The following is a 26,523-nucleotide window of genomic DNA, read 5'->3' as shown; positions in this document are numbered from 1 at the left end:
AGAGAGTCCTAAGGACCTCCCCTGCCCTAGGATCTCAGGCAGGAGCCACCACAACCCTGACTTTTGTTTTTCCGTTTGTTTGTTTGTTTGTTTGTTTGTTTTAGCACAGATTCTAAAGATGGTGCTCATGATTGTATAACAAGCACTTACTAAGTCATATTCTTATCTCCTGAAACTTTATAAGCTTACTAAATAACACGGTTGAAGACCAAATTACCAAAGGTGGGGAAGGCGGGGGGGGGGGTGAGACAGTATCTATATGCATCAAAAAAAGATATGGAATAGAATAGAAACTCAGTCAGACTAGGGGTCAAACAAGTACTAGAGATGGGTGGAGGAGAAACCTGAGTCTGGTCCAGGGTTGGGAAGAAGAAGGGAGAAGGCCACAGTTGGGCTGGTTAATGAGAATATCTTCCCTTCCGTAAGCAATTGAGACCACGTGATGGTTGGGCTTAGGGTCATCATATGACTAAGGTTTTGTCAAACCAAGTATGTGGAAACCCGAAGCTTTGGAAAACAATTACCAATGATGTTTAACCATAGTGAGATCATAACCTTAAGTTTCACCGTAGGACTGAGACAAAGGTGCTTGACCTTTGCTTCTGAAACATGCATATACCGGGTACAACGATGGCATCTTGCTGGCAAAGATACAGCCACTCCAGGCTGCTATTGCTTTGAACTTGCACTTGGGTGACCATTACTCTGCCTGACAGGAGTGACAGGTGATTCTAATGACAGACCTGGATGAGAAGTGGCCTGTGGTTATCTCCTCCTGCTACCAGGGAGTCAAGTTGGGTAGTTTGAACCTAATACAAAAATCCGATTTTCACTGAGACTCAACTGTTACTCTTTCTCGATACCCAGGTTAGCATTTCTTGGGGACTGATGGCCAATAGAATGATCAGGGATGGAGGGCAAATGTTGAGTTCTCATATCTTCTTTGGAAAATATGTAAAATCCTGGCAAAATACCTAGATGCATAAATTCAGGAGGCTTCCCTGCTCTGGTGTGATCAAACTGAGAGGAAAGGAGACCACAGGTCACACGGTCTAGAACAACCCAGGAGAGAATCCTCAGTGTGCCTGTGAGTTCACTGAGGTGGGGAGACCCTGCTCTGAACGTGGCTGTCACTGTTCCCTGGGCTGAACAAAATGGAGGCAGAGAGGGAAATGTCAGCATTCATCTTTCTGTTCCTAGCTGTGAATCCATGTGAGGACGCCACATCTTCCTCAGATTCCTGCTGCCTTGACTTCCCTGCCGTGATGCACTGTAACTTACACTGGCCACAGTAAATTAGAGCCCATACAACTAGTCCCTGGTCCCTTGTTCATAAAGCTCAGAGCAAACCCCCTGCGGATTCCCCAGTACTGCTAAGCAGTGGCTTGCTGGCTGAGCAGCATCTGACACAGCTAACTGCCTGCCTGTGGCACAGCCCTTCCCTCAACTTCTGGAACATTTCGGGATTTTTTGTTTCCTTTCTTCACATGTCACCAGGCTACCTCAGCCTCCTTGCTGCTCCTCTTCTGTCTGACTTGTAAATGCCAGGGCTTACTCCAGTGGCTCTTCTGTTACCCTGTCATTTCCTCTAGAGAATTTATCCAGTCCTGTGATGTCAACACTATGCACTTGATGGGACTTCTCTCTCTCTCTCTCTCTCTCTCTCTCTCTCTCTCTCTCTCTCTCCCTCTCTCTCCCTCTCTCCTTCTCTCCCTCTCTCTCTCCCTTTCTCCCTCCTTCCCTCTTCCACCTCTACCTCTTTCTCTCAGTTCCCCCTCCCCCACCTATCTCTCTCCCCACTCCCCTGCTTCTCTCAACTCCCTTCCTCCCTCCCTCTCCCTCTCTCCCTCTCTCTCTCCTCCACCTCTACCTCTCTCTCTTAGTTCTCCCTCCACCACCTCTCTCCCTCCCTCCCCTAACTCTCTCTTCTCAGTTCCCCACCACCACCTCTCTCCCTTCCTCCCTCCCTCACTTTCTCTCCTCGTCCCCTCCCCCACCTATGTCTCTCCCTTCTCCCTTGCCTCTCTCAACTCCCCTCCACCACCTCTCTCTCTCCCTCCCTCTCTACCCCTTTCTCACCCCCCACCCCGCTCCATTCCCTTACCTACTCCTTTCTGGAAATTCCATCCACATATCTATAAGAATCCCCAAACCGATCCTCCTTCTGCCTCCTGCCTTCTCAGTGCAGCCACCTGTGATAGTCATCCAGGCAATTCTGTGGTTCCCTGTCAGTTCCACAGGAGAGCCACTTGGGCCATAGGCCCTGGACATGGCCTAATTAGCATGAGGTTTGCAGTGGGCGCCAGGGTGTCAGTTAGAGGTGACAGTGCTGAGAAACATCCCTCTCAGGTCCCATCTGTCAAGTCTTTCCTCAGCCCAGCTCCTCCTGCAGCCTCTCTGCTCTGGGCCCTTTTCTCTTACCTGATGAGAGGGGTGGCTTCCCAGGGCCCCACATCTCAGCTACAGAGCAAGACTTCGGACTGACTCAGTCACCTCTAAAGTGGTGACAGCCCATTTGGTTTGGTTTCCAGCTACAACCCCCTCTGGGACTTTCTCCTCCTCTCAGAACTAGCATGGACCCTCCTACCACTTCCTGGCCTTGCTCACAAGACTCTAGCCCACTTCCCACACTCCCTCTGCTTCCTCACTGCACCGTGGAGTCACTCCCAGCTCTGGAACATTCCCCTGACTTACGGGTTTACGCTTGCTGTTTCTGAGCTCTTTGCACACCTGGGTCTTTCTTGTCCTTTCTCGGTTCACTTGTCACCTTGTAAGACTGGCCTTTGGGCTTTTTCCTTGCAGGACTTGACACTGGACCTTGAACCTTGAATGTGGTAAGTCAGAGCTCTCCCACTAGCTAGGCTGTAGTCGAAACCCTCCTTTTACTTTTTATTCCCACATAGGGTCTCACGAGCCTAGGTTACCCATACTAGCCTTAAACTCACCCTGTTACCAGGCAGGTTTTGAATTAGAGCTCCTCCTGTCTCCACCTCCCAAAGGCTGAGATTACAGCGAGGGAGGCTTTGCTACTTGTGCCCACATTACTGCAATGGTGCTTCTGTTTCTTATTGTATACCTTTATCCTCCTCCAACCCAGTGGCACAACTCGCTTTCCTGTGAGAGCTTCCTCGAGCCCTGCTCCACTGTATCTGCCAACCCACATCAGACCACCTGAGGCCACCACTCTGGCCATATAAACTTTTCCTCAGTCGGTGTCCTTGAAAATCAAATCGTAGCAACAGAAACATCAATACCAACAATAGAAAGCTGAAAATGTTAGACTGAACTGAGTGAAATAATAAGGCCAATATGTTCAGAAGGTTCTGGGTAGTTTAGGTGCCCGGTTCACTGGTAGAAATGCTACTTTATTTTATTCGCTAATCCTGATTTTTTTTTATAAAAATCAACTTGATAAATCATTACCACTGTGGCCTGTGCTTTGGGCCAAAGACTGCCTCCAGAAATGAAATATGAAAATAGAAAAAAAATAGGTACATTAAAAAAATAAAATCAGTAGCTGAACCATATATATATATATATATATGTATATATATACACACACACATATATATGTATTGTGTGTGTATATGATGCATACAACATATATGATATGTATGATGTATGTGTATGATATGTGTGTATGTATATGATTATATGTATATGTATATTTGTATATATGATATAGATATATGTATATGATGTATGTATATGTGTATGTGTATGTATGTATTTTTGATGTGTCATTCTAAGTACAACAAGGCTCAGAAGGCTCGGACATGAGTGATAGAAGCAGGTGACATATGAGTCAAAAAGTAATAAAAGGCAGCAGGCTGGAGAGAGAGCTCAGGGATAAAGTGCTTGCTGAGGAAATGGGACAGTGTTCAGATTTGAGGAAGTGGGCCAGTGTTCAGATTCCCAGAAGCATGTCAAAGCCAGGCAGATGTGAGAGGCCTCTGTAATCCCAGCTCTCTGGAAGCAGAAGTAGGAGATCCAGGGCAGGAGCTGGCTAACTAGAGAAATGAACTGAACTGGTCCGGTTTTAATGAGACTCAGCCTCAATAAGTAAAAATCACAGAGCAGCTGAGGAAGACATCTGATGTCCACAGTGGGGCTACACACATATATGCAAATGTGCACACACACACACACACACACACACACACACACTCACAAGCAGAGTCAAATGGCAAACTCAGAGAAAGTCTGCATGATATTGAAGAAGCCTGAGGTTTACTGCTGTTAGTTACTAGGTTACTCATAGCCCAAACTATTAACAAGAAAAAGAGAGCTCAGAGTGGAGAGATGGCTCAGCCGTTAAAAGCTAGGCTCACAAGCAAGAATGTGAGAAAAAGACACAGCCACAGACAGGCAAAGGGTCTGAAAAGCAGATGGGCATTTACTCCCTAAAATCCTGTGGCAACCAGGTTGTCAGAAGTCCAACCCAGCCCCCAGTTATCAAACACAAGGGACGCAGAAGAAATGAAAGTATTAAAAATCACTCTATCTATGAGCATTTGTGTGATCAAGGACCAAGGTTCTATGGATTTTTCTGCAAATTTTAAAATAGCGATCTATTAAGAGGACTATAAAAATATTCAGTGCAATCAGACTTGTGTGTGTAAAAACCTGAAAATGCCGGTTACGTTGCTACATTTTAAAAATTATAAGACAAATATAGTATAATATTCTGTTTTAAGTAAGTTTTATGTTCATATTTCAACATTTTAAAACATCTAGAGCTAGGAAACAAAATCTAAAAAGAGCAGTGCGCATCCAGGCAATGTTTCCCAGGTGATATTGATTTTCTTCATGATTTCTTCAGTGTTGGTGATTAACATGAGAATTAGTTACTATTGCAAGTTAAAATAAAGGTGTCTGATGCATATCAGGGAACTAAGCACTCCTTTGCCTGTATTTCATGCCTGCTGAGCGGGAGGACAGAGTCAGGGAAGGTAAGTCTGAAGGGGCCACCGGGGGTTCCCACAACGGTGGCCACGTGGTCCCCAGCACTGAGTGTCAGATGGCCGGTCCAGCAGATGAAAACTTTGGCTCCCTCCTAGGAGCTACCACACACTTTTTCACTCCATTTCTTATTATGATCTAAGTTCCTTGTGAATTAGGTGGATTCCCGGTCTTCTAAGAGAAGTTAGCTGTGGTCCAAGTCAAGGAGGTTATTTAATGATAATAATAATAATAATAATAATAATAATAATAATAATAAGGCCTGGTTCCCTTTAGTATGTTTCTGAGAAGATGAACCTCATGGTCGCTCCAATCCCAGGAAGAGCCCTGGAGGAAGACTAAAGGGCTTCTCCTTACGGTTGGTGCTCTCACAGAAGATGAACATGAAGAATTTTCAGGAATTTCCCTGAAGACAGCTGTGTCACTGACTTCCTATGAAGCCAGCCCTGCCCTCCCTCTTGCCTCAGACTACCGAAATCAGAAGTACAGCCACGCGCCTCCAAGTGCCTCTTCTCAAGGAGCCACACTCCTTTTGAAAATGTCAGGAAGAATCGGCCCTCTGGGGCCCACAGGAAGAGGGAGTTGCGTCTTGTCAGCACCACAGGCCTTGAAAGCTGAGCAGCCTAGGATGCTGCAGGCTGAAATGATGGTGTGCCCAGACTGTCTTCTCTTTCCTAAATTTTCAACAAGTAGCTGATCCCAGTGTCCAGCTGATGGCTCTCTTGTAAAATTAGTTACAAATAAGTGTCAGGATGCTATTAAAAAATGGAGTTCAGAGCTAAACAAAGAATTCACAGCTGAGGAATGCCGAATGGCTGAGAAACACCTAAAGAAATGTTCAACATCTTTAGTCATAAGGGAAATGCAAATCAAAACAACCCTGAGATTTCACCTCACACCAGTGAGAATGGCTAAGATCAAAAACTCAGGTGACAGGAAATGCTGGCAAGGATGCGGTGAAAGAGGAACACTCCTCCATTGTTGGTGGGGTTGCAGACTGATACAACCATTCTGGAAATCAGTCTGGAGATTCCTCAGAAAGTTGGACATTGAACTGCCTGAGGATCCAGCTATACCTCTCTTGGGCATATACCCAAAAGATGCCCCAACATATAAAAATGACACATGCTCCACTATGTTCACTGCAGCCTTATTTATAATAGCCAGAAGCTGGAAAGAACCCAGATGCCCTTCAACAGAGGAATGGATACAGAAAATGTGGTACATCTACACAATGGAATATTACTCAGCTATCAAAAACAATGACTTTATGAAATTCGTAGGCAAATGGATGGAACTGGAAAATATCATCCTGAGTGAGGTAACCCAATCACAGAAAAACACACATGGTATGCACTCATTGATAAGTGGCTATTAGCCCAAATGCTTGAATTACCCTAGATGCACAGAACACATGAAACTCAAGAGGGATGATCAAAATGTGAATGCTTCACTCCTTCTTTAAAAGGGGGAACAAGAATACGCTTGGCAGGGAATAGGAAGGCAAAGTTTAGAACAGAGGCAGAAGGAACACCCATCCAGAGCCTGCCCTACATGTGGCCCATACATATACAGCTGCCAAACTAGATAAAATGGATGAAGCAAAGAAGTGCAGGCTGACAGGAACCGGATGTAGATCTCTCCTGAGAGACACACCCAGAATACAGCAAATACATAGGTGAATGCCAGCAGCAATGCACTGAACTGAGAACGGGACCCCCATTGAAGGAATCAGAGAAAGGACTGAAAGAGCTTGAAGGGGCTTGAGACCCCATATGAACAGCAATGCCAACCAACCAGAGCTTCCAGGGACTAAGCCACTACCCAAAGACTATACATGGACTGACCCTGGGCTCCAACCTCATAGGTAGCAATGAATAGCCTAGTAAGGGCACCAGTGGAAGGGGAAGCCCTTGGTCCTGCCAAGACTGAACCCCCAGTGAATGGGATTGTTGGGGGGAGGGTGGTAATGGGGGGAGGATGAGGAGGGGAAGCCCATATAGAAGGGGGGATGGGGAGGGGTTAAGTGGATGTTGGTCTGGAAACCGGGAAGGGGAATAACAATCGAAATGTAAATAAGAAATACTCAAGTTAATAAAGATTTTAAAAAATGAAAAAAAAGTGTCAGGATGCCTAGTTTACCTCAGTTAGCAATAAGCTGTCACACACTGTGCTCCTGAGTCTCTTGGTGGGCCACAGGTAAATCTCTAGTCAATCTCTCTAGCCGGGATGGACAATACAGTTTTCTTCTAAATGCCTAAATGCCCATTATTTAAACCAAGGGTCTTCAACAGTTAGGACATCAACGACAATGTTCCAGAAGTCATGGAGATGTATTTCAAAGAGAGAAAAAGTAAAGACAACTTTTGAAAGAGAAGAGGTGAAGACAGCCATCTGAGAGGAAAGGAATTGGACCCCCTGTGCCTACAAAGCAGGCTCTCCCTCTGGGGTAGAAAGAGCCGGGATGGAGGTCAAAACAGAACAGAGGTTCTGCAGCTGAAGGGTCCAAAAAGACTTCAGAGGGGAAATGCAAATGACTGCAGAAGCAAATGAGCACACATCGACACGTGCTCCATGCCAAACAGAGTGCCCCACACCAACAGAGTGCTCCACACCAACAGAGTGCTTCACACCAACAGAGTGCCCCACACCAACAGAGTGCTCCATGACAAACAGAGTGCTCCATGACAAACAGAGTGCTCCACACCAACAGAGTGCTCCATGCCAAATAGAGTGCTCCACACCAACAGAGTACTCCACACCAACAGAGTACTCCACGCCAAACAGAGTGCTCCATGCCAACAGAATGCTCCACACCAACAGAGTACTCCACACCAATAGAGTGCTCCACACCAACAGAGTGCTCCACACCAACAGAGTACTCCACGCCAAACAGAGTACTCCACGCCAAACAGAGTGCTCCATGCCAACAGAATGCTCCACACCAACAGAGTACTCCACACCAACAGAGTACTCCACACCAATAGAGTGCTCCACACCAACAGAGTGCTCCACACCAACAGAGTGCTCCACACCAACAGAGTGCTCCACACCAACAGAGTGCTCCACACCAACAGAGTACTCCACACCAATAGAGTGCTCCACACCAACAGAGTGCTCCACACCAACAGAGTTCTCCATGCCAAACAGAGTACTCCATGCCAGAGTGCTCCACACCAACAGAGTGCTCCACACCAACAGAGTGCTCCATGCCAAATAGAGTGCTCCATGCCAAACAGAGTGCTCCACACCAACAGAGTACTCCATGCCAAACAGAGTGCTCCACACCAACAGAGTGCTCCATGCCAAACAGAGTACTCCACACCAACAGAGTGCTCCACACCAACAGAGTGTTCCACACCAACAGAGTGCTCCATGCCAAATAGAGTGCTCCACACCAACAGAGTGCTCCACACCAACAGAGTGCTCCACACCAACAGAGTGTTCCACACCAACAAAGTACTCCATGCCAAACAGAGTGCTCCACACCAACAGAGTGCTCCACACCAACAGAGTGCTCCATGCCAAACAGAGTGCTCCATGCCAAACAGAGTGCTCCATACCAACAGAGTGCTCCACACCAACACAGTACTCCACACCAACAGAGTGCTCCACACCAACAGAGTGCTCCACACCAACAGAGTACTCCATGCCAAACAGAGTACTCCACACCAACAGAGTGCTCCACACCAACAGAGTACTCCATGCCAAACAGAGTGCTCCATGCCAAATAGAGTGCTCCACACCAACAGAGTGCTCCACACCAACAGAGTGCTCCACACCAACAGAGTGCTCCATGCCAAACAGAGTGCTCCAGGCCAAACAGAGTGCTCCAGGCCAAATAGAGTGCTGTGTTCTGCTTTTGTTAGTGTCTGGGACTGCAGCAGTGGCTCTGAGGTTAGAGGTGTTTGCTGCTATTCCAGAGGCCCTGAGGATGGGTTCTGGCATTCCCTTCAGGCAGCTCACAACCACATGTTACTCTAGCCCCAAGGGGTGAGAAGCCCCCTTCTGGCCTCTATGGGCACTTATACACTCAGCATGCATGCATACATACATACATACATACATACATACATACATACATACATACATTCAGAGAGAGAGAGAGAGAGAGAGAGAGAGAGAGAGAGAGAGAGAGAAATTAAAATAAATAATAACTAACAGAAAACACTTTTGGAAATAAAGTTGCTTTTCTCCATATGGGATGGGAGGTGCTCTGAAGAGTCATTTCACACTTCAGAAGTAATATTCAGACCTTAAATGCCAAGCCCCAGACGAAGAGAGCAGCTCACTTCAGTTCTTAGGGCCAAATTGGTTTTCTTTGGCGACTGTTGTTACTCACAAACCATAACCACAAGGAGCCGCCTGGTTGTTGGTGGTGATTTTTTTTCCACTAGGTTTCAGAAACAGTCTTAATTTGAGTTTCGTGCCAGTGGCAGGGAAGCTACTGAGCAGAGAGGTGAGCTCTAAGTCTATTCTTTTCTGACATTCAGTTTTGTTCAAAACGTGTCCCGAGTCTTCTGGCTTTGTTGGCAGACATCAGGGTTGTTACTTTTTCTTTTTTTTTTTTTTTTTTTTTGTTTAATAAAAATCATCCTTCTTGAGAAGAGAGTCTGAAACTCTTCATATAGGAGGTTACAGGAAAGGTGCCTGCTTTTAGACAGACCCTGGCCGTAGGACCTGGCTCAGGAAAGTTTTGCTGAATGGGAAAGGTGTGCCAGCATTGAATGTCTCCTAGGACTTACAGAGGAAGATGAGCACACATCCTACAGAATCCAGGTTCAAAACAGACAACCCATCCAACCTCCCCAGATGTGTGCTGTTGGCTGAGAACATCATGAACTTCGTGAGTAGCAAAGTTTGTGTTCACTTCCAGAGAGAGCTGTGTGCTTGGTCCCTTGTACACAGAACATCAGAATTTGCATCCATGGGCAGTTCCCTCACCTCCGGCAACACCTCACTTCTCCTTCCCACCAGTATGGGACAGCAGTGCACCTGCCTATGGTATATGTCACATCTACAAGCCTCCAGAAGTGGTTTCCATGCATGTGCAAGTCTCTGTCCTTTAGCAATGCACGCTTCGGACAGCACAGAATACGTGTTTAAAAAAAAAATCATTTAAGCCCTGAAGGAAAAACGAAAGTCAAATAAAAATAAAACTGAAAGTTAAGTATCACACCTAACATAAACACCACCGTTCTCCAGGCCAGAAGACAGTGAGTACATATCCCAGAGGCATTTGCTCCTCAGTTTTTAGGACTGTAATTCAGGGACAAGACAGAAGAGTAGGTGCCAAGTGGCCTCTTAAAAATAACCTCTGCTATCAAAGATGCAGCTTGCAGATTGCATGGCATTAGACATTTGGGTGGGTCATTCACAACTCTTCTCAGTTCTTCAAAGTTGCTCCAATGTTTTCTTTTAATGGATGAATGTGTATTCATGTATGCACCTATGTGTACACACGTATTTCGAATGTGGGGGCAGCTGTGGGAGTCATCCTCAGGAACAACACAGACCTCCTTTGAGAAAGGGTCTCTCACTGGCCTGGAGCTATGAAGTTAGGGCTGACTGACTGGCTGTGAACTTTGGGGGTCCTCCTGCCTGCATTAGGATCGATTACACCACCAAGTGTTTTTACCCGGCTCCAACAGCATTCCTTGAGCTTGCAAGAAAACATCTCTCCAGTCTCACCAACATGGTTTTATAGTTCAAAACTGGTCTTTTGAAGGCCTGAGAAATCTATGCTACCCTTGCAGAAAATTATCCACTCCAGTAGCCGTCACAGACAAATTCCCCCAGGACTCAGTTTTCCTTGCTGGCCCTGAGAGCACCCTGCTGGGAAGGCAGAGGCTGCTCATGGCTCCTTGCTACCTTAGAAAACTTTAACAACCCACCGCTATTTGTTTTAAGAGCAACAAGCAGGAGCCAAAGGCCACTTTGTCCTCACTTCCCTTCCCGGCTCAATTGCGCTGCTGCAGACATTCAAATTCAGGAGAGGTGGCTTGGCAGGGCCACCTGGCTTAACTGAACGCCTTTTCAGAGAGCTGAGGAAACCAGGGTTGACCACACCGCAACCCTCCCACCTAAGAAAAGGCCTGTCTGTTCCGGAAGGCAAAAAAAAAAAAAAAAAAAATCAGCCTTATTTTTAACTAAGTGCAAGCAGTTAGCATTAGCTTGTCCGAGGTAGCAAGAACTCTAAGGTAGAGCCAACCAGGATCTTTTCAGAGTCCTGTCTCCGGGAAAGAAACACAAACAAACAAATAAGCCAAAAAACAAAACTCGTGAAAACATCCCATCTCTCTCTCTCTCTCTGTCTCTGTCTCTCCGGGTCTCTTGCCTGGAAAAACCATCAGTTGCAGTGCCAGCGCTCCTCCGTCAGAACTTTCCAGGGCTCTGGGGACTGGAGGAGCTAGAAAGTGGGTCCACTGCGCATCCATTTCCCGCCGTGCGGGACAATGGTCCCCAAAAGGAAGCCTTAGGGAACCAAAGCCTCTTACTAGTCCAGCCAGCGCTCTAATCTCAGCCACGGGACTTTGCGGAAAGGCCGCTGGGTGCGCCCTGGTCGCTACACGTGGCCCTGTCCTCCCGCCACGCCCCCTCGTCCCCACCCGAAGCCGCTGACTTCCTTCAGTGCTGGGCGACCCAGGGCGCTGTCACGAAGGACAATTCTACGTGGCTGCGAGCCGGGGCACGAGGCAAAATAGGGGCCAGGTGTGGGCGCAGGGACACCTCGGCGGGGGATATTCCGGAAGGAGGTGACGCTGGAATCCAGAAGGCGACCAGACGTCTGCTGCCTGGGAGAGTACCCACCTGTGCTGGGGACCCCAAGCTGGGTCCGGGGCGCGGTTCCACGCTGGCAGGTCCAGCGTCTCTTCGCCTTCGGGCATGGCGCGACCCTAGATTCCCTCAGTCACCACTGTTCGGACACCCGGATCCGCCTGCGGGTGTCTCTGAGAGGCAGGTGGAGTGGACGCCCTTATAAAGGGAAGTCGCCCGGAAAGGCTGCTGTGAGGCCGCCCGTCGTCCACCCCGCCCCCGGCTACCCTGCCCTCCCCCTCCCGCCCCCTTTTCCCTCAAGACCTCTCTGTTTGACTCCTTCAAACGTTCGTTGCATTTCTTTTGAGCTCATTTTGTGGCCCACACTGGCATTGAACTCAGAGCAGTCCTCTTGCCTCAGCCTCCTGAGTATGAAGATTACAGCAAGCACGTGGCGGCGGGGGTGGGGTGGGGGTGGGTTGCCGGTTATTTGTTTCTGTCTCCAGTCTCTTTGGACAGGTAAAGTGCTGGCACTGTGATCTACCGGATGCAAAAACTGCAGCCCCTCCCTCTAGGCATCAAGTTCGTGGGGATAGGTTTCTTCATGAAGGAGTCTTTATTCTGATAACTCCCTGAGAAGTAGCTATGATGGGGCAAGCATGTGGAAAGCAAGTCCCCAGGCCCCAGGTTCCTGAGTCAGTTTTCTGCAGCTAGTCTTCTTGACCCCTGCATAGCCCAGAGCAGCCCACCCCAGGAGCCTCTATGCCCTTCTCCCTTGTTGCCTGAAAGCAGGAACCTTAAGACAATGGATCTCCATGAACCTGGCTACAATATTCCACCTGAAATTAGAAGGACATTTTGGACAGAACCGGCCTGCCCGGAGTCTCCTGTTTTCACCATGCAGTGGCGCTGAGCGAAGCCCTCCTAAATTCCAGGCTATGCACATAGTAAACAAAAGGTCCCCAGGTTTAGCTAGGGCAAAGGACAGTTTGTAGAGGATTATGCAGAAAGAGTTGGACAGAGCCTTATCGACCCTTTCGGTCAGGTTTTTGGTTTTTTTGTGGTTTTTGAGACAACCTCCTATTAACTAACCAAGACTGGCTTCCAACTTGCTATGAAGCTGAAGCTGAAGCTGGCCTTGAACTTCTGATCCTCCTGCCTGCACCTCACAAGTGCTGCTGGTATTAAGGCATATTCTGCCCCACCACACCCCCACCCCTCCAAATCTACTCTCTTTAAAAAGTCGCTTTCCAAAAGCTACTTGGTAAAAATGCTTGAGTTTTGTTGTTGTTTGTTTGTTTGTTTGTTTTAGTTTTTATCAGAATTTCTCTTAGTAGACATGCTCACTGGGTACGGAGAGTCTGTCGGAAAAGTCACGGTACCCACTGTGCCTTCATGCTCAGGATTCTGTATCCTGCCCCCAGCCAAAATGGCTAGGTGGGGCCAGCAAGACAGTTGAGGAAGTAAAGGTGCCTCTAGCCAGTCCTGGGTTTGACCGCAGAAGTATGGGGTGGACAGAGAGAATCCACTCCAGCAAGTGCTCTCAATAAGCAGTCAGTGATGTCTGTGTGGTGTCCCTCTTCCCACCACAAAATAAAAATTTGGGGACACACACAGAAAGGAGGAGAGAGGGAGAAGGGGGAGGGGGAGGGGGAGGGGGAGGGGGAGGGAGAGGGGAGGGGGAGGGGAGGGGAGGGGGAGGGGAGGGGAGGGGAGGGGGAGGGGAGGGGGAGGGGGAGGGGGAGAGAGAAGCAAGTTTAGAGAGGTTTGTTACTACTCCCAAGTCACATAAGTAGCAACCAGCAGATGCAATCTTTCCATTTAGGTCTTTGACTCTCCAAAACCTTTGTTCTCACTGTATCCACTCACTGACAGGACACATCATTAAAACAGTTGCTGGTGTTGGTAACTTTCTTCATCTGAAAGTGTTTCCTCTAAACAGGTTCCCACCTGCGACAATCTAGAAACAGTCTCACTGGTGGAGAAAACACGCATTTGCCTAGACAGTTGTAAAAGATAAGTATGATGTCCCTGTCATTTCTAGGAGACAGAGTCTCACAGCTGACATCTGGCACTCTGGTTAATAAAACCCTTCTGTCCCCTCTTCCAAGGCGTTCCCCAAGCAGGTATCCAATACCCTATGCAAAGTGGTCAGCCCTGAGATCTTATACACAAAAGTCATTCCAAAATGCACTCGACAAGATATATATATATATATGTGTGTGTGTGTGTGTGTGTGTGTGTATCACCGATCAAGAGGGAGTGAGGCAAGAGGGGTTGGAGGAGCAAGAAGAAAGGGGGAAAGTAATCTTATTACATTTTAAATAAAAATTTAAAATAAAATTTAAAGCTACTTTATCTAAATAGCTATAACTAATGAAGCTTGTATCACGAATACGTATAAAAATATTTAAAAATAAGCTCGGGTGCGGTACACTATGTCTATAATCCTGGCACTTGGAAGGCTGAGTTAGGAGGATCACACTGAGTTGGAAAAGAGCTTGGATCACAAAGTAGGTGCAGACCAGCCTGACCTGCACAACGCCACACACTCTCGAAATTTAATAAAAATAAATGTAAGAAATATAACCGGAAAACAAATTCCTTTTTAAAGGGGGGATTTGATTTTATGTTTATTTACATGTGTAATACCTGTGTACGTATGTGTGGGAATGTACACCCGAGTGCAGGGCCTGCATAGGCCGGGAGGGGGTGTTGGACCTCCTGGAGCAAGAGTTGCAGGGGGTTTTGAGCCCTTCTAATGTGGGTGCTGGGAACAGAACTCAGTCTCTCTAGCCCTGCAAATTCTCAGAGAGTACCATAGAGGAGAAGCTTCCTAAAGGAGGGTCCTGGGTATGGACACTCATAGACACCCACCCAGGCTGCCTCACAGAGACCAGGCAGTACTATGCACCCCCAACAGGAAGACACTACTCATGCAGGAAGCCCACATGCCGCCCTTAAAGTAGAAAGGGCCCCAAAACGACCACCTAAATGCAGGCAGGAGCTGTAGATACCGAAGAGGTGAAGAAAAGAAACACGGAAAATCATTGGAATTAGATGGCTGAAAGTTGGACTATCGGGTACGTCGGGAGACCTGAGTTACGGTTTCCCCGCACCCAGTTACAACACTCAGAGGTTAGTTCACCAGTGTCTTGTGTACAGTGGGGATCTGGGCTCGTTTGTCACTGGGTAGCACTAGACATTGCTTTGCGCGGCTGCACGCTGGGCGTTTCCGTCAGAGGCTTTTGCTCTGCGCGCCCCGTACTCCAGCGCTTGTGTCTTGGCTTTCGCACGACACAACCCTGTACCGTGGATCATATTACATTTAAGGTCTACCAATCACAGACATGATTGTCTCTTGCAGGTCTCCTTATGACAGTTTCATGAATTTACTGTGTTACAGGGGATTTTTTTTTCTTTTAAGACATCTGGAAAACGCGAACCAAGATAGTGGTAGGCACGCAACGGTTTTATAATAGGCAGTCAAGAGCAGCCTCTATTGGGAAGTCACTGTGTAGACAGAGCACAGTAAAATAACAAGGAAAGGAGCCTTTTATTTATGCGGTATCTCACTTTTTGTTGATGTGAATAAATAAGCTTTGAGGTTTCTATATATTAATCTTTTGTTGTTTTTTTTTAACAATTTATCCTGTCCTTTATCTTCTGAACTAGGTCTTCCTTGGACTAGGTCTTTCCTTTGATGATGAAAATCAACCCGATATCGATCTCTATGACCTATGCATTTCTGATGTCTGGAAGGAAGTTTTCTCTTGAGAGCCACGGGTGTTTGTCTCCTTCCCAGTAGCTCGGGTTTTATCTGCCAATCAAATTCTGCTGTGCTTCAACTCCGTGCACAGTAGGAGGTAAGACAGCTCTGCTCGGGCTTTTCTGTTGAAAGGAATCCAGCTCAACAACGAAGGCCTTTAACACTGCATTTGGTGACCTTTGTGTTCGAAGGGCAGTGTTTTAGCTTTGTGGATGGCTCTGACGTGCTTTAGGCTTGTGGATGATTGGCTCTGACTTGCTTGCTGTATGTAGGCTTGGTGGATGGCACTGCCTCTGTTACAACTGATGTGTGATGTGAAAACAGGTACAGACAAGAGGGAAACAAGAGAATGGTTTTGTTTCTCGGCTTATGAAAATATCATTTTTTTTAAAAAAATAGATTGTTTCTTAGAGCAGATATAGGTTCAAAGTGAGATTGATCAGAAGGCACAGAAGATTCCCACCCGTTCTCTGCCTCCTTCACATCAGGGTCACCCATCTGAGCTGCACTCGCTGAACTGCAAAACAGAAAGCAGGCTCTCACTTGGCACCTGGCAGCTTCACTGCCTTGACTCTGAGAACCTCCCAGCTCCCAGAACTGTGAAAAATAACCGTTTACTGTTGGGGTTAAAGTACTGAATCACTACTAGCGTGTTCTAGCAGCTAGAACTGACTGAACATTTCCTCTGCTAACCCTCTGTGTGCCTTCGATGAACTCCCCACCTGCTGTAGCTGTTAGGAATCACCGGGTTTTCTTCTGTCTCTGGTTTTCTTTTTCTAGAACTCCATACAGTTGGGAGCCTACAGCATGTGGCATTTTCACATCGACTTCTTTCGCGTCACAGTACCCAATTCAGCTTCTTTTATGTCCCTTCATAACCTGTCAGCTCACTACCTTTTAGTACTGAATAATGGCCCCTTGAATGGACATACCACAGCTATTGATCCAGCCACTTCAAGAGTACCTTGGCTGCTTGCACACGTTGTAAATTTTGAAGAGGGCTCGTTTAAGCATCTGTGCGACCACTGTTTTTGTTTGTCATTTAATGTGAGCATATTTCCAAATTCTTTGGATAAATGCTGAGAAGCACTAGAACTACTAATATATGCAAATATAGTTTTGTAGGGAACCACCTACAGTCCATTTTGAATTCTCTTCAGTGATAAAACAAGATTGACTCTTTTTTTTTTTTTTTTTTTTTTGGTTCTTTTTTTCGGAGCTGGGGACCGAACCCAGGGCCTTGCGCTTCCTAGGTAAGCGCTCTAACCACTGAGCTAAATCCCCAGCCCCAACAAGATTGACTCTTACAATGGTGTGTGGAGGTTGATTTCATTTGCAGTTCCCCAGTGACACGTGATGTTGAGTGTCTGTCCCACATCTGCTTGCCGTCTGTATGTCTGTATATTGCCCTTAATAAGGCATTTTCTCCAGTTATTGTATTCACGTTAAAGGGGAAATCTGTTTTCTTATTGTTGAATTTTGAGTTAAGAGTATATTATATTTGCCTGTCATTAGCTTGTTTTTTGCAAGCATTTTCTCCTACTCATTTTATTCTCCTCTTGGGGTCTTTTGCAGAGCATGAACTTCTTTTTTAAAGGGTTATTGCTGATTCAATTTCTTTAATAAATATTGCCTTAATCAAACTCTCCATTTTTTTAATTGGATACTTTTATTTACATATCAAATGTTATTCCCTTTCCCGGTTTCCAGGCCATAAGTCCACTATCCCATCCCCATCCCCTTCTTCTATAAGGGTGTTCCCCCTCCCCAACCACACCCTTCCCCCAACATTCCCCTACACTGGGGGTCCAGCCTTGGCAGGACCAAGGACTTCTCCTTCCATTGGTGTCCAACAAGGCCATCCTCTGCTATATAAGCAGCTGGAGCCATGGGTCAGTCCATGTATAGTCTTTGGGTAGTGATTTAGTCCCTGGGAACTCTGGTTGGTCGGCATTGTTGCTCATATGGGGTCTCGAGCCCCTTCAGCTCCTTCAATCCTTTCTCTAATTCCTCCACTGGGAGGTCCCGTTCTCAGTTCAGTGGTTTGTTGCTGGCGTTCGCCTGTGTATTTGTCATGCTCTGGCAGTGTCTCTCAGGAGACAGCTATATCAGGCTCCTGTCAACATGCACTTCTTAGCTTCATCAATATTATCTAGTTTTGGTGGCTGTACATATATCGGCTGTATACCTATGTGGGGCAGGCTCTGAATGGCCATTCCTTCAGTCTCTGCTCCAAATTTTGTCTCCATATCTCCTCCTGTGAATTTTTTTGTTCCCCCTTTTAAGAAGGACTAAAGCATCCACACTTTGGTCATCCTTCTTCTTAAGCTTCATGTGGTCTGTGGATTATATCTTGGGTAATTCAAGCATTTGGGCTAATATCCACTTATCAATGAGTGCATACTATGTGTGTTTTTCTGTGATTGGGTTACCTCATTCAGGATGATATTTTCTAGTTCCATCCATTTGCCTATGAATTTCATAAAGTCATTGTTTTTGATAGCTGAGTAATACTCCATTGTGTATATGTACCACATTTTCTGTATCCATCCCTCTGTTGAAGGGCATCTGGGTTCTTTCCAGCTTCTGGCTATTATAAATAAGGCTGCTATGAACATAGTGGAGCATGTGTCCTTGTTGTATGTTGGAGCGTCTTTTGGGTATATGCCCAAGAAACTCTCCATTTTTTATGCAGAAGTGTTGGCACACACGTTTAGCCCAGCACTTGGGAGGCAGAAGCAGACAGAGCTCTGTGAGTTTGAGGTCAGACTAGTTACATATCAAGTTCCAAGCAACCAGACCAATATAATTAAACTCTGTCTCAGAAAGGGGGAGGGGGGAAAAAGAGAAGATGAAAGAAATAATGAGTGGATAAAAAGAAACAGAAAGAAGAAAGATAAGAAGCAAGGAAAGAAGAAAAGAAAGAAGATAAGAAAGAGTGAAAGAAAAGAAAAGATGTTGAACTAACTAGTGTCCCCTGTGTGAATTTACCAATTGACTTATTTCATCTTCTGTTGCTGTAACAGAATGCCTGACACTGGGTAATTTATGAAGGAAAGAGTTACATTTGGTTCAGGTTCCAAAAGTCCAGAAGCATGCCACCTGCATCTGCTTGGCTTCGAGCAAACACTTTATACTGCTTCAGCCTGTGAGAAAACAGAAGGGAAAGGGGGACACTCACAAAGGAAGAGGAACAGGGGACAAACTTTCAGGACCACTGACTCCTCCCACAAGGAAACCATATATCCACTCATTAAGCCTCTATACCATGGACCAAGCCCCTTTCACGGGGGGGGGGGGGGGGGGGGCGGGGGGGGCGGGTTCCCAGCACATGGAGAGACATACTCAAACCAGCCTCTCACCTCTGCCCTCCCAGTCTTACACTTCCTGTTATGAGAATACATTTGTCTCCATAATTCCCAAGTCTCAACTGCTCCCAGATTCATCTGAGACAGGACATCAGGGCAAATGCCTGTCGGGTGAGAGGCTGTAAAATCGGGACAAGTCACCACCCGTGGGATGTAAGAGCGGGACAGGCTTAGGGTAAACACTCTCTCTCCCAGTGAGAAGAGTGGACCACAGGATGAACCAGCGAATGGCGCCCAACAGATCAGACACTACCTCTTAACACCTGACAGTCATCTTTCACGCCAAGTACAGGGTAGAAGGTGGGCTCCCAAGATTGAAGGCAGCTCTGCTCCAACAGTTCGTTGGCGCTCAATCAACATGGCTACTCTCTGCGGGTCAGAGGTGTCTTCACAGCATTGTAAGTAGCCTATCATTTTAAGAATCACAACTGCAGCTCCCCACCCCCAACCCTCTGCGCGTGCCCTTCTCCCCCTTCCCGTCCCTGCCCACCGTCCCTCAAGACCCCCCCCCCAGACACTGACCTGTTGCAGGGTCTGCCATGTCCTGTGCTGGCAGGTCCCCGGTGCAGCGCCCAAATAGTCCTTCTGAAGTTTAAGCGGAAGGCTCCACACCTTTGTAGCCCCTGTATTCTACTGGCCTGCTGAGTGTGCACTGGCAGCATTTGCTTACTGTGCCCTTCCCTGTGGCCGCGGCAGTGGCAGCGGCGGTGGCGGCAGCGGCAGTGGCGGTGGCTGTGGCGGTGGCCGCAGCACAGCTGGACCCATTGAGACTCAGCACAGCCGCCCAGGCTTATTCACTGGGTGCTTTGGATATACGAACAGAGGGATACCTGGATACACTGGAGAGTGATGCGCCATAGAAGATAGTCCAGCCACTCCTCCTGGAACCACTCTGCCCCACTAGGACTCTGGACTTTGATGAGAGAGGTAGACTCTAAGACTTCTGAAGAAGTAGCTTCAGGGCCTTTCACAATTGCTCTGAAGAGTAAGGGTTGCCTCTCAAATAGCAGCTTGGCCATGCACTCAGGGGTATCGGCTGACCATGCCTCTTACCTCCCCATGGCCAGCTACTAGTTCCCCGCTTTCAATACCTTGTTTCCTTCTTACCTGTGACTTCCAGGGTTAGCTGTCCCTTTTCTGTTGCATGCCCTGAGTGGTTAAGGGTGACTGGGAGTATCTGAGGAGCTCTGCGGCATATGTGGGCCTTATTCCAGTTAGAGAGTGCTCACATGGCCGCCCCTTTGCTTTCAGAGATGTAATGGGACAACTTTCACTCTGAGTCCCTGTGTCAACGACAGGGACTGAAGGTACCTGGAAGGAGAATGGGGGACAAGAAACACGAAGAAGGATGCCAAGACAAGGGTCTGATCAAGACGACAATTTTATTTTTCTCCAAGGCTGAATTTATACCATAACATGGGTAACAGAGGAAAGAGGGAAGTAAGAAACATTTAAGTAGGCCAAAGACACAATATTCGTGTGGTCAGGGAGTAGGCACCCCTACCAGGGGTGTCAGAATGTTGACAGGATGTCAGAAAGGTCACAGGTTTGTCATATCTATTAGTCAGCAGGATGTTGGTTTTTCAGAAAGGTTACAGGTCATCACATTGGGTATCTTGATGCATCATATTATTATTCATTTTGACCACCAGATTTGTATTAGTCTTCTGCAGCTGGTTAGGGATTTTCCATGAATCCAGTCATACTTAATTCTAACCATAATAATATCAATAATGGAGGGCCTCAAGGGCATTGCTCCCAACATCCCTGGAAGACTTTCTCATTTCTACATACAACCTTCTCATCTCCGCCTTCGTTTCCCACAGTTCTATCAGTGTTACAGTTTCCAGGTCGTCAAGTGTTGCCATAGCAACAGTCTATCCCTTCTTCATCCATTTCCTGCTGCTATAACAGAATGCCTGAAGCCGAGTAACTCATAAAGGAGAAATGTTCGTTTTGTCTCATAGTTCTGGAGCTTAGCTCCAGACGCTTTGGATGTTATTACATCCAAAAACATCTCAGCTTCTGGTGGGGGCTCCTGAGAGAAATCAGGAGAACGGAGCGTGTGAGGAGGAGAAAAGAAAGGAAGGAAGAAAGGAAGAAGGAAGGAAGGAGGCCAAAGCTCCATGATGCTAGCCCATTCCATGAAAAAGTCAGTCTGTTCTAGAGGGCTCAACTCTGTGACCCCAACACTTCCCATGAGGCACCCAGCTCCCACTGTGGGAACACGGATGAATTCAGTTTCTAACAGGTGAACTTTTAGGGATCCCACCCAAAACATAGAAGAACCGGTCCTTAGTTTGGGTAGAGGCTTGCTAACTTCACTGATCTTTAAAACAAAACAATATTTGGTGGTTTGTTCACTTTCTAGTGATTTACTATCTTCTTGTTTGACACTCCGATTTTATTTTATTTTTTTCTTGCCATAGGTTTCCACATTCTCATGCTTCTCTGATTTCCCAGGTAGATGCTTGGATAATGACTTTTAGATATTTCCTCTCTTCTAACACCACATCCAATTCTATACTCTGCCCGGACCCCGTAGAGCTCCCCTTACTGCACTGCACCGTGTCTTTTCTTTTAGCTTGCTTGCTTGCTTGTTTTCAGCCAGAGTCACCTTATGAATCCCTGGATGTCCTGGAACTGACTACAAAGAACTTTTATTTCTCCTAACATTTTTCTCCATTTCTAATAAATAGATCTGGCGTGCGTACATGTGTGTGTGCACATGCACACGTGCACGGAGTCCAGCAGTTGATGTCCAGAGTCTTCCACGATTGCTCTCCACTCAGTTCATTGAGGCAGATTCTCTCAAGTGAACCCAGAGCTCTCCAACACTGCTAGCCCATAGCTAGCTTTCTCTGCATGCAAAGGAAAACAACTCCAGTTCCAACCCTGGCTCGGTGGTTTTGTGTTTTCAAAGAAATATAATTGTTAGTCTAAAAACATCGCAGAAAGAATAACAGTAAGGACTTCTCGGATAATCAACACAGTTTTAAAATACATGTCGCGTCCTAATAAATTACAAAACAAACATGTTATCTGTGTGTCTTCATGAGGTCTCTGGTGCGACAGTAAAATGTTAAAATCTTTATTCGTTTTTGAAAGGCGCTCTTATAAAGTCCTTATTATACATAAATGAATTGATATCTACATGGATAAATAGTACACAAAATAATATTATACCACCAAATTCCCCGTAATTTTTATTGAAGAACTACAAAATGTAGAGCCTAATTTTGTGCCTTTTCGAGCTACATGTATTCACTTTAAAATTTTGCACATGGGTTCTCTCAAACTTCAAACTATAGAGCCACAAATCCTGACCCCAAATGGGTTTGCCCAGCCTGTATGGGCCTATGGAAGGCATGTTGTATCTCCAGTTTTTCCAACGCTAATTGGCTGCTAATAAAACCATCACTGTTTAATCAAATGCCTCCGTGGTGGGCTCTTTGACTTTATTCGGGTACAGACTCTCTTCCCACCTTGTACCTTAACACTGAAGGGCAGAGAAAACTTCTAAATGAACATGAGAGTCAAATCATGGCTGTCCTTAGAGCCAAGCATCCCACCCACAGCTGTGATGGGGTTCTCTCTACTGTTCTATCTTCATCTAAGGAGAGACTCTAAGATGTAGTAGTGTCCGATGTGCAATTATTAGTCTCTGAGAAGCCAAAGCTTATCTCCCGGTGCAGCCGTGAGGCGTGCCGTGTGGTAAAGGGGGTTAGAGAACGAGAGCTACAGCGACTAAGACAGTGACCTAGCAGCTCCCCTCATCAAATCAGAAAAGACATTAAATATTTAAAAATATATTTAACAGGCCCCGCAAAGTCATAGCTGTGAGTTAACTCAGAACACTAGTATCTGAACACACTGTTGCGTGATTACCAATAATCCATATTGTCTCTGACTCATCCACACACTGTATTTTCCTCCCAGGCACAGAGAAACCCGACAGTTACTTTTTGCAGCAGCAGAATAAAGAACCTGGAGGGTCATCTTCCAATCTGTATTTTCCAGAGTTGGGGAGGTCTTTGCATTCAGCGATAAACTTTCGAAGTTCCGTCTCTGGGAAGCCATCTTGCTGGTAGTGCTACACGGAAGGATGGGGAAGCCCTTGTTAGTTAATAAGGCCCCTCCAGTAGTGTTCCAAACTCAGAATGGAGCATTTAGCAGTGGAAGGGACGTCTCCAGGGGGACTTTGGCTCTCCCAGGCATTTCTAGGACATGTCACCTCTGGAAACACCAAGGCTAGGTGGGCCGGGGACTCCACAGCAGTCAGTCCTGCTGTGCTCACTGCTCCCAGTCGGCCTGTCCCACAGAGGTATGTGAATCTTGGCCGTAACCCTCTCTTGGGAAATACTTGACCAAGAATCATCTTAAATCCTACAGTGTCTACCCCCCCCCCAGTCTGCCTACAGCCTCAAGATTTCCTAGACAGTGTAAAGGAGGCTCCTTGGGTGAAACCTGGTTCAGGCAACCAGAATCCCATCTGATTTAGATTAGCAGAGCCTGACTGAGATCTAAGCAGTGAGTGTCCCTCATCTCCACAGACACTCTCAGTGAGCGTCCCTTATCCCCTCAGACACTCAGTGAGTGTCCCTCATCCCCTCAGACACTCTCAGTGAGCGTCCCTCATCCCCACAGACACTCTCAGTGAACATCCCTTATCCCCAGACACTCTCAGTGAACGTCCCTCATCTCCCACAGACACTCTCAGTGAGCATCCCTTATCCCCAGACACTCTCAGTGAACATCCCTTATCTCCACAGACACACTCAGTGAACATACCTTATCTCCACAGACACTCTCAGTGAGTGTCCCTCATCTCCACAGACACACTCAGTGAGCGTCCCTCATCCTCACAAACACTCTCAGTGAATGTCCCTCATCCCGACAGACACACTCAGTGAGCGTTCCTCATCTCCCACAGACACTCTCAGTGAGTGTCCCTCATCCCCACAGACACTCAGTGAGCATCCCTCATCCCCACAGACACTCAGTGAGCATCCCTCATCCCCACAGACACTCAGTGAGCATCCCTCATCCCCACAGACACTCTCAGTGAGCGTCCCTCATCCCCACAGACACTCTCAGTGAGCGTCCCTCATCCCCACAGACACAGACACTCTCAGTGAGCGTCCCTCATCCCCACAGACACTCTCAGTGAGCGTCCCTCATCCCCACAGACACTCAGTGAGCATCCCTCATCCCCACAGACACTCTCAGTGAGCGTCCCTCATCCCCACAGACACTCTCAGTGAGCGTCCCTCATCCCCACAGACACTCTCAGTGAGCATCCCTCATCCCCACAGACACAGACACTCTCAGTGAGCGTCCCTCATCCTCACAGACACTCTCAGTGAATGTCCCTCATCCCCACAGACACTCTCAGTGAATGTCCCTCATCCCCACAGACACTCTCAGTGAGCGTCCCTCATCTCCCACAGACACTCTCACAGAACTTCACCACTCTTATATGTCATCTACTTTGTACACCCAATACCTACTGACACTTCTTAGTCTAATAAACGATTAGAAAATGTACTTAAGGGTTGGGGACATGGAGTTCAATGGCACCGGGATTGCCTGACTGTGCCAGGCCCTGGCTTTAGCACAGCTAGCAATGAATAAAAGAGAACCCTTTTATTTTTTATTTTCTCAGTCACAAATACTGAGAAACAAGACGCTCAACATTCTAGAAATTCCTCTTCTCCTTCACTTTCTTCTTTTCCCCAATTATTAAAATTTAGTCGCGTGTCTCTGCCCCGGTAATGTCCTCTGAGTACTAAACTGTGCCGCCCCACACTCGTTCTTGATGGTCGGTGCCCGGGCTTCTGACAAACCTACCTTAATGGTTTCGTACGTGTCTGTGATGAGCGCGATGAAAAGGCTCAAGATCATGTAGATGAAGAGGCTGATGAACGAGTACAGGTAGACGCGGCTGAACAGCCACACCAGGTAACTTTTCTGCTGCATTTTCGCGAACGTGGAAAACATGTCGTCTCCATTTATCAGTGAGAATAGGCACTCAGAGACCTTGTTCAGAGAGCGGAACTGGGGGAGGGGTGAGAAAAGTCTATTTTCTTCTATGTTCCTTCATGTGGGAGACTTTTGTCCATGACATCATCCTGATCTGGAATGGCAGGTACCCCTTTCCCAACAACAAACCCAAGGGAGCCACCAGCCTTTGCCTTGGGGCCTAGGCCATGCCCTGGGCCTGTGGCTTTGTCAAGTAGCTTTCTTGTCACTCCACTGAGCTGCAAAGACCTGAACCAGTGCCAGAAGGAAGTTCTGCTCTCTCAGTGCCTTCCCTCCCCCTCTGTTCCCTCCCCTTCCCTTCCCTTCCCTCCCTCACCTACTCTGCCCTTCCCTTCCTTTCCCTCCCCTTCCTTTTCCTTCCCTCCCCTTCCCTTTCTTCCTCTTCCCTTCCTCTCCCTTCCCTCCCCCTCTCTCCCCTCCACTTCTTCCCCTCCTGTCTCTCCTCTACCCTGCCTTTCCCTCCCCTTTCCTCCCCTCCCTTTCCCTTCCCTTCCCTCCTTTTCCTTTCCTTCCCCTCCCATCCCCTCCTTTCCCCTCCTGCTCCTTCCCCTTTCCCTTTCACAGAAAGAGACCCTTGAAATGACTCGAATGCTTCTGCAGAGACTCAAATGGTCCTTAATCTCATCTTGAGGCTCATCCAACTCAAGATAACATCCAGCAGTCAATACAGTCCTCACAGCAAACTTTTCAAATATTCCTATAAGGTTTGTTTGGTTTGGGGTTTTTGTTGTTTGTTTGTTTGTTTTGGTTTTGGGGGGTTTTTTGGTATAGTTTTACAGATGTATATGGGTGAATTCAAACAGACTGAACAACTTCACTGGTGGTAAAAGAAAGAGACTTATCTAATATATTCCAAACAGGATCTCAGGTAGTGGAGCAGATCAATAATTCTCACGAGGTGTTCACAGTTGACTGATTCATAAATAGTGATACCCTCGTTATTGGTTCTATATGTGGATGTAGACATATGACTCTCCATATTTTAAGGCTGAATTACCACATCAAAGGAATTCATGTAGGAACGATAAACACTGTTGGCCTTTAATGGCCGCTGGTTGGGGATCCTTGGTCTGTGATCCCTGGTAGGTTGACCATACTCCAATGGATGGCCTCACCTATGTAGATACGAGTGGCATTAATTACACCAATGGGTTATAGAAAAAGAGAACATGAACTTAGGAGGGACATGTAAGGGAGGGTGTGGAAGGAGTTGGGATGAATATGATCAAAATATGTGCATGTGTAAAATTCTCAAAGAATAAATAAAAGAATTAACATTTTAAAGGGTAAAACAGCATATTAGATGTGTTAGAATACACCCAGCACTTGGGGGATAGAGGCAAGAGGGACTAGGCCCTCAAAGTCATCCTTGACTACATACATGAGTTCAAGACCAACCTGAACACAAACAAAACCAGAAATGAATAAACTGTAGTAGTCATAAAAATAGAAGCCGTTGGCCTTGTCACATGAGCTTGAAAAGGTCAGGAAGGGAGCTGGCTATCAGTACCTATGGTGCTTTGAATAGGAACGAGCCCCATTAGTGCATGTGTTTGAATGGTTGGCCTATGGGGAGTGGCACTATTAGGGGATGTGGCCCTGTTAGAGTGGGTGTGTCCTTGTTGG

At 46.9% G+C, this 26,523-nt stretch overlaps 2 protein-coding genes and 1 long non-coding RNA gene across 20 annotated transcripts in view; 1 reads left to right on the top strand and 2 right to left on the bottom strand.

The window, feature by feature from the left end:
- Mcoln2 (mucolipin TRP cation channel 2) overlaps positions 1 to 12,225 on the bottom strand; it is a 49,380-nt gene extending 37,155 nt beyond the window's left edge. For 2 of the 14 annotated variants that reach the window (XM_087617250.1, XM_087617230.1), the window contains exon 1: positions 11,773 to 11,993. In XM_087617250.1, the coding sequence (XP_087473376.1) occupies positions 11,773 to 11,849 (77 nt within the window). In that variant the 5' untranslated portion in view covers positions 11,850 to 11,993. Of the gene's footprint in view, positions 1 to 2,421; positions 2,589 to 11,772; positions 12,007 to 12,042 lie in introns of those variants that run through there. The other 12 variants (XM_087617266.1, XM_087617282.1, XM_087617229.1 and 9 more) reach the window with 11 other exon arrangements.
- A 2,449-nt stretch (positions 12,226 to 14,674) lies between these two features.
- On the top strand, positions 14,675 to 17,135 carry LOC147996605 (uncharacterized). The gene is made up of 3 exons (XR_015677117.1): positions 14,675 to 14,856; positions 15,394 to 15,584; positions 16,268 to 17,135. It is a non-coding gene; the product is annotated as an uncharacterized LOC147996605 (long non-coding RNA).
- A 3,083-nt stretch (positions 17,136 to 20,218) lies between these two features.
- The window catches only part of Mcoln3 (mucolipin TRP cation channel 3), a 107,620-nt gene continuing 101,315 nt past the window's right edge, over positions 20,219 to 26,523 (bottom strand). For 4 of the 5 annotated variants that reach the window (XM_087621367.1, XM_087621362.1, XM_087621365.1 and 1 more), the window contains 2 exons: positions 24,706 to 24,912; positions 20,219 to 22,948 (listed from right to left, as the gene is read on the bottom strand). In XM_087621367.1, coding sequence (XP_087477493.1) covers positions 22,814 to 22,948; positions 24,706 to 24,912 — 342 coding nt within the window. In that variant the 3' untranslated portion in view covers positions 20,219 to 22,813. The remainder of the gene's footprint in view (positions 22,949 to 24,705; positions 24,913 to 26,523) is intronic. The other variant, NM_001012059.2, reaches the window with a different exon arrangement.

This window comes from Rattus norvegicus, chromosome 2 (assembly GCF_021556685.1).
Source record: "Rattus norvegicus strain SHRSP/BbbUtx chromosome 2, alternate assembly SHRSP_T2T, whole genome shotgun sequence".
NCBI classification, from domain to species: domain Eukaryota; kingdom Metazoa; phylum Chordata; class Mammalia; order Rodentia; family Muridae; genus Rattus; species Rattus norvegicus.
The sequence above is the reverse complement of the archived record's forward strand: the minus strand, read 5'-3'. Positions and strand labels throughout refer to the sequence as shown.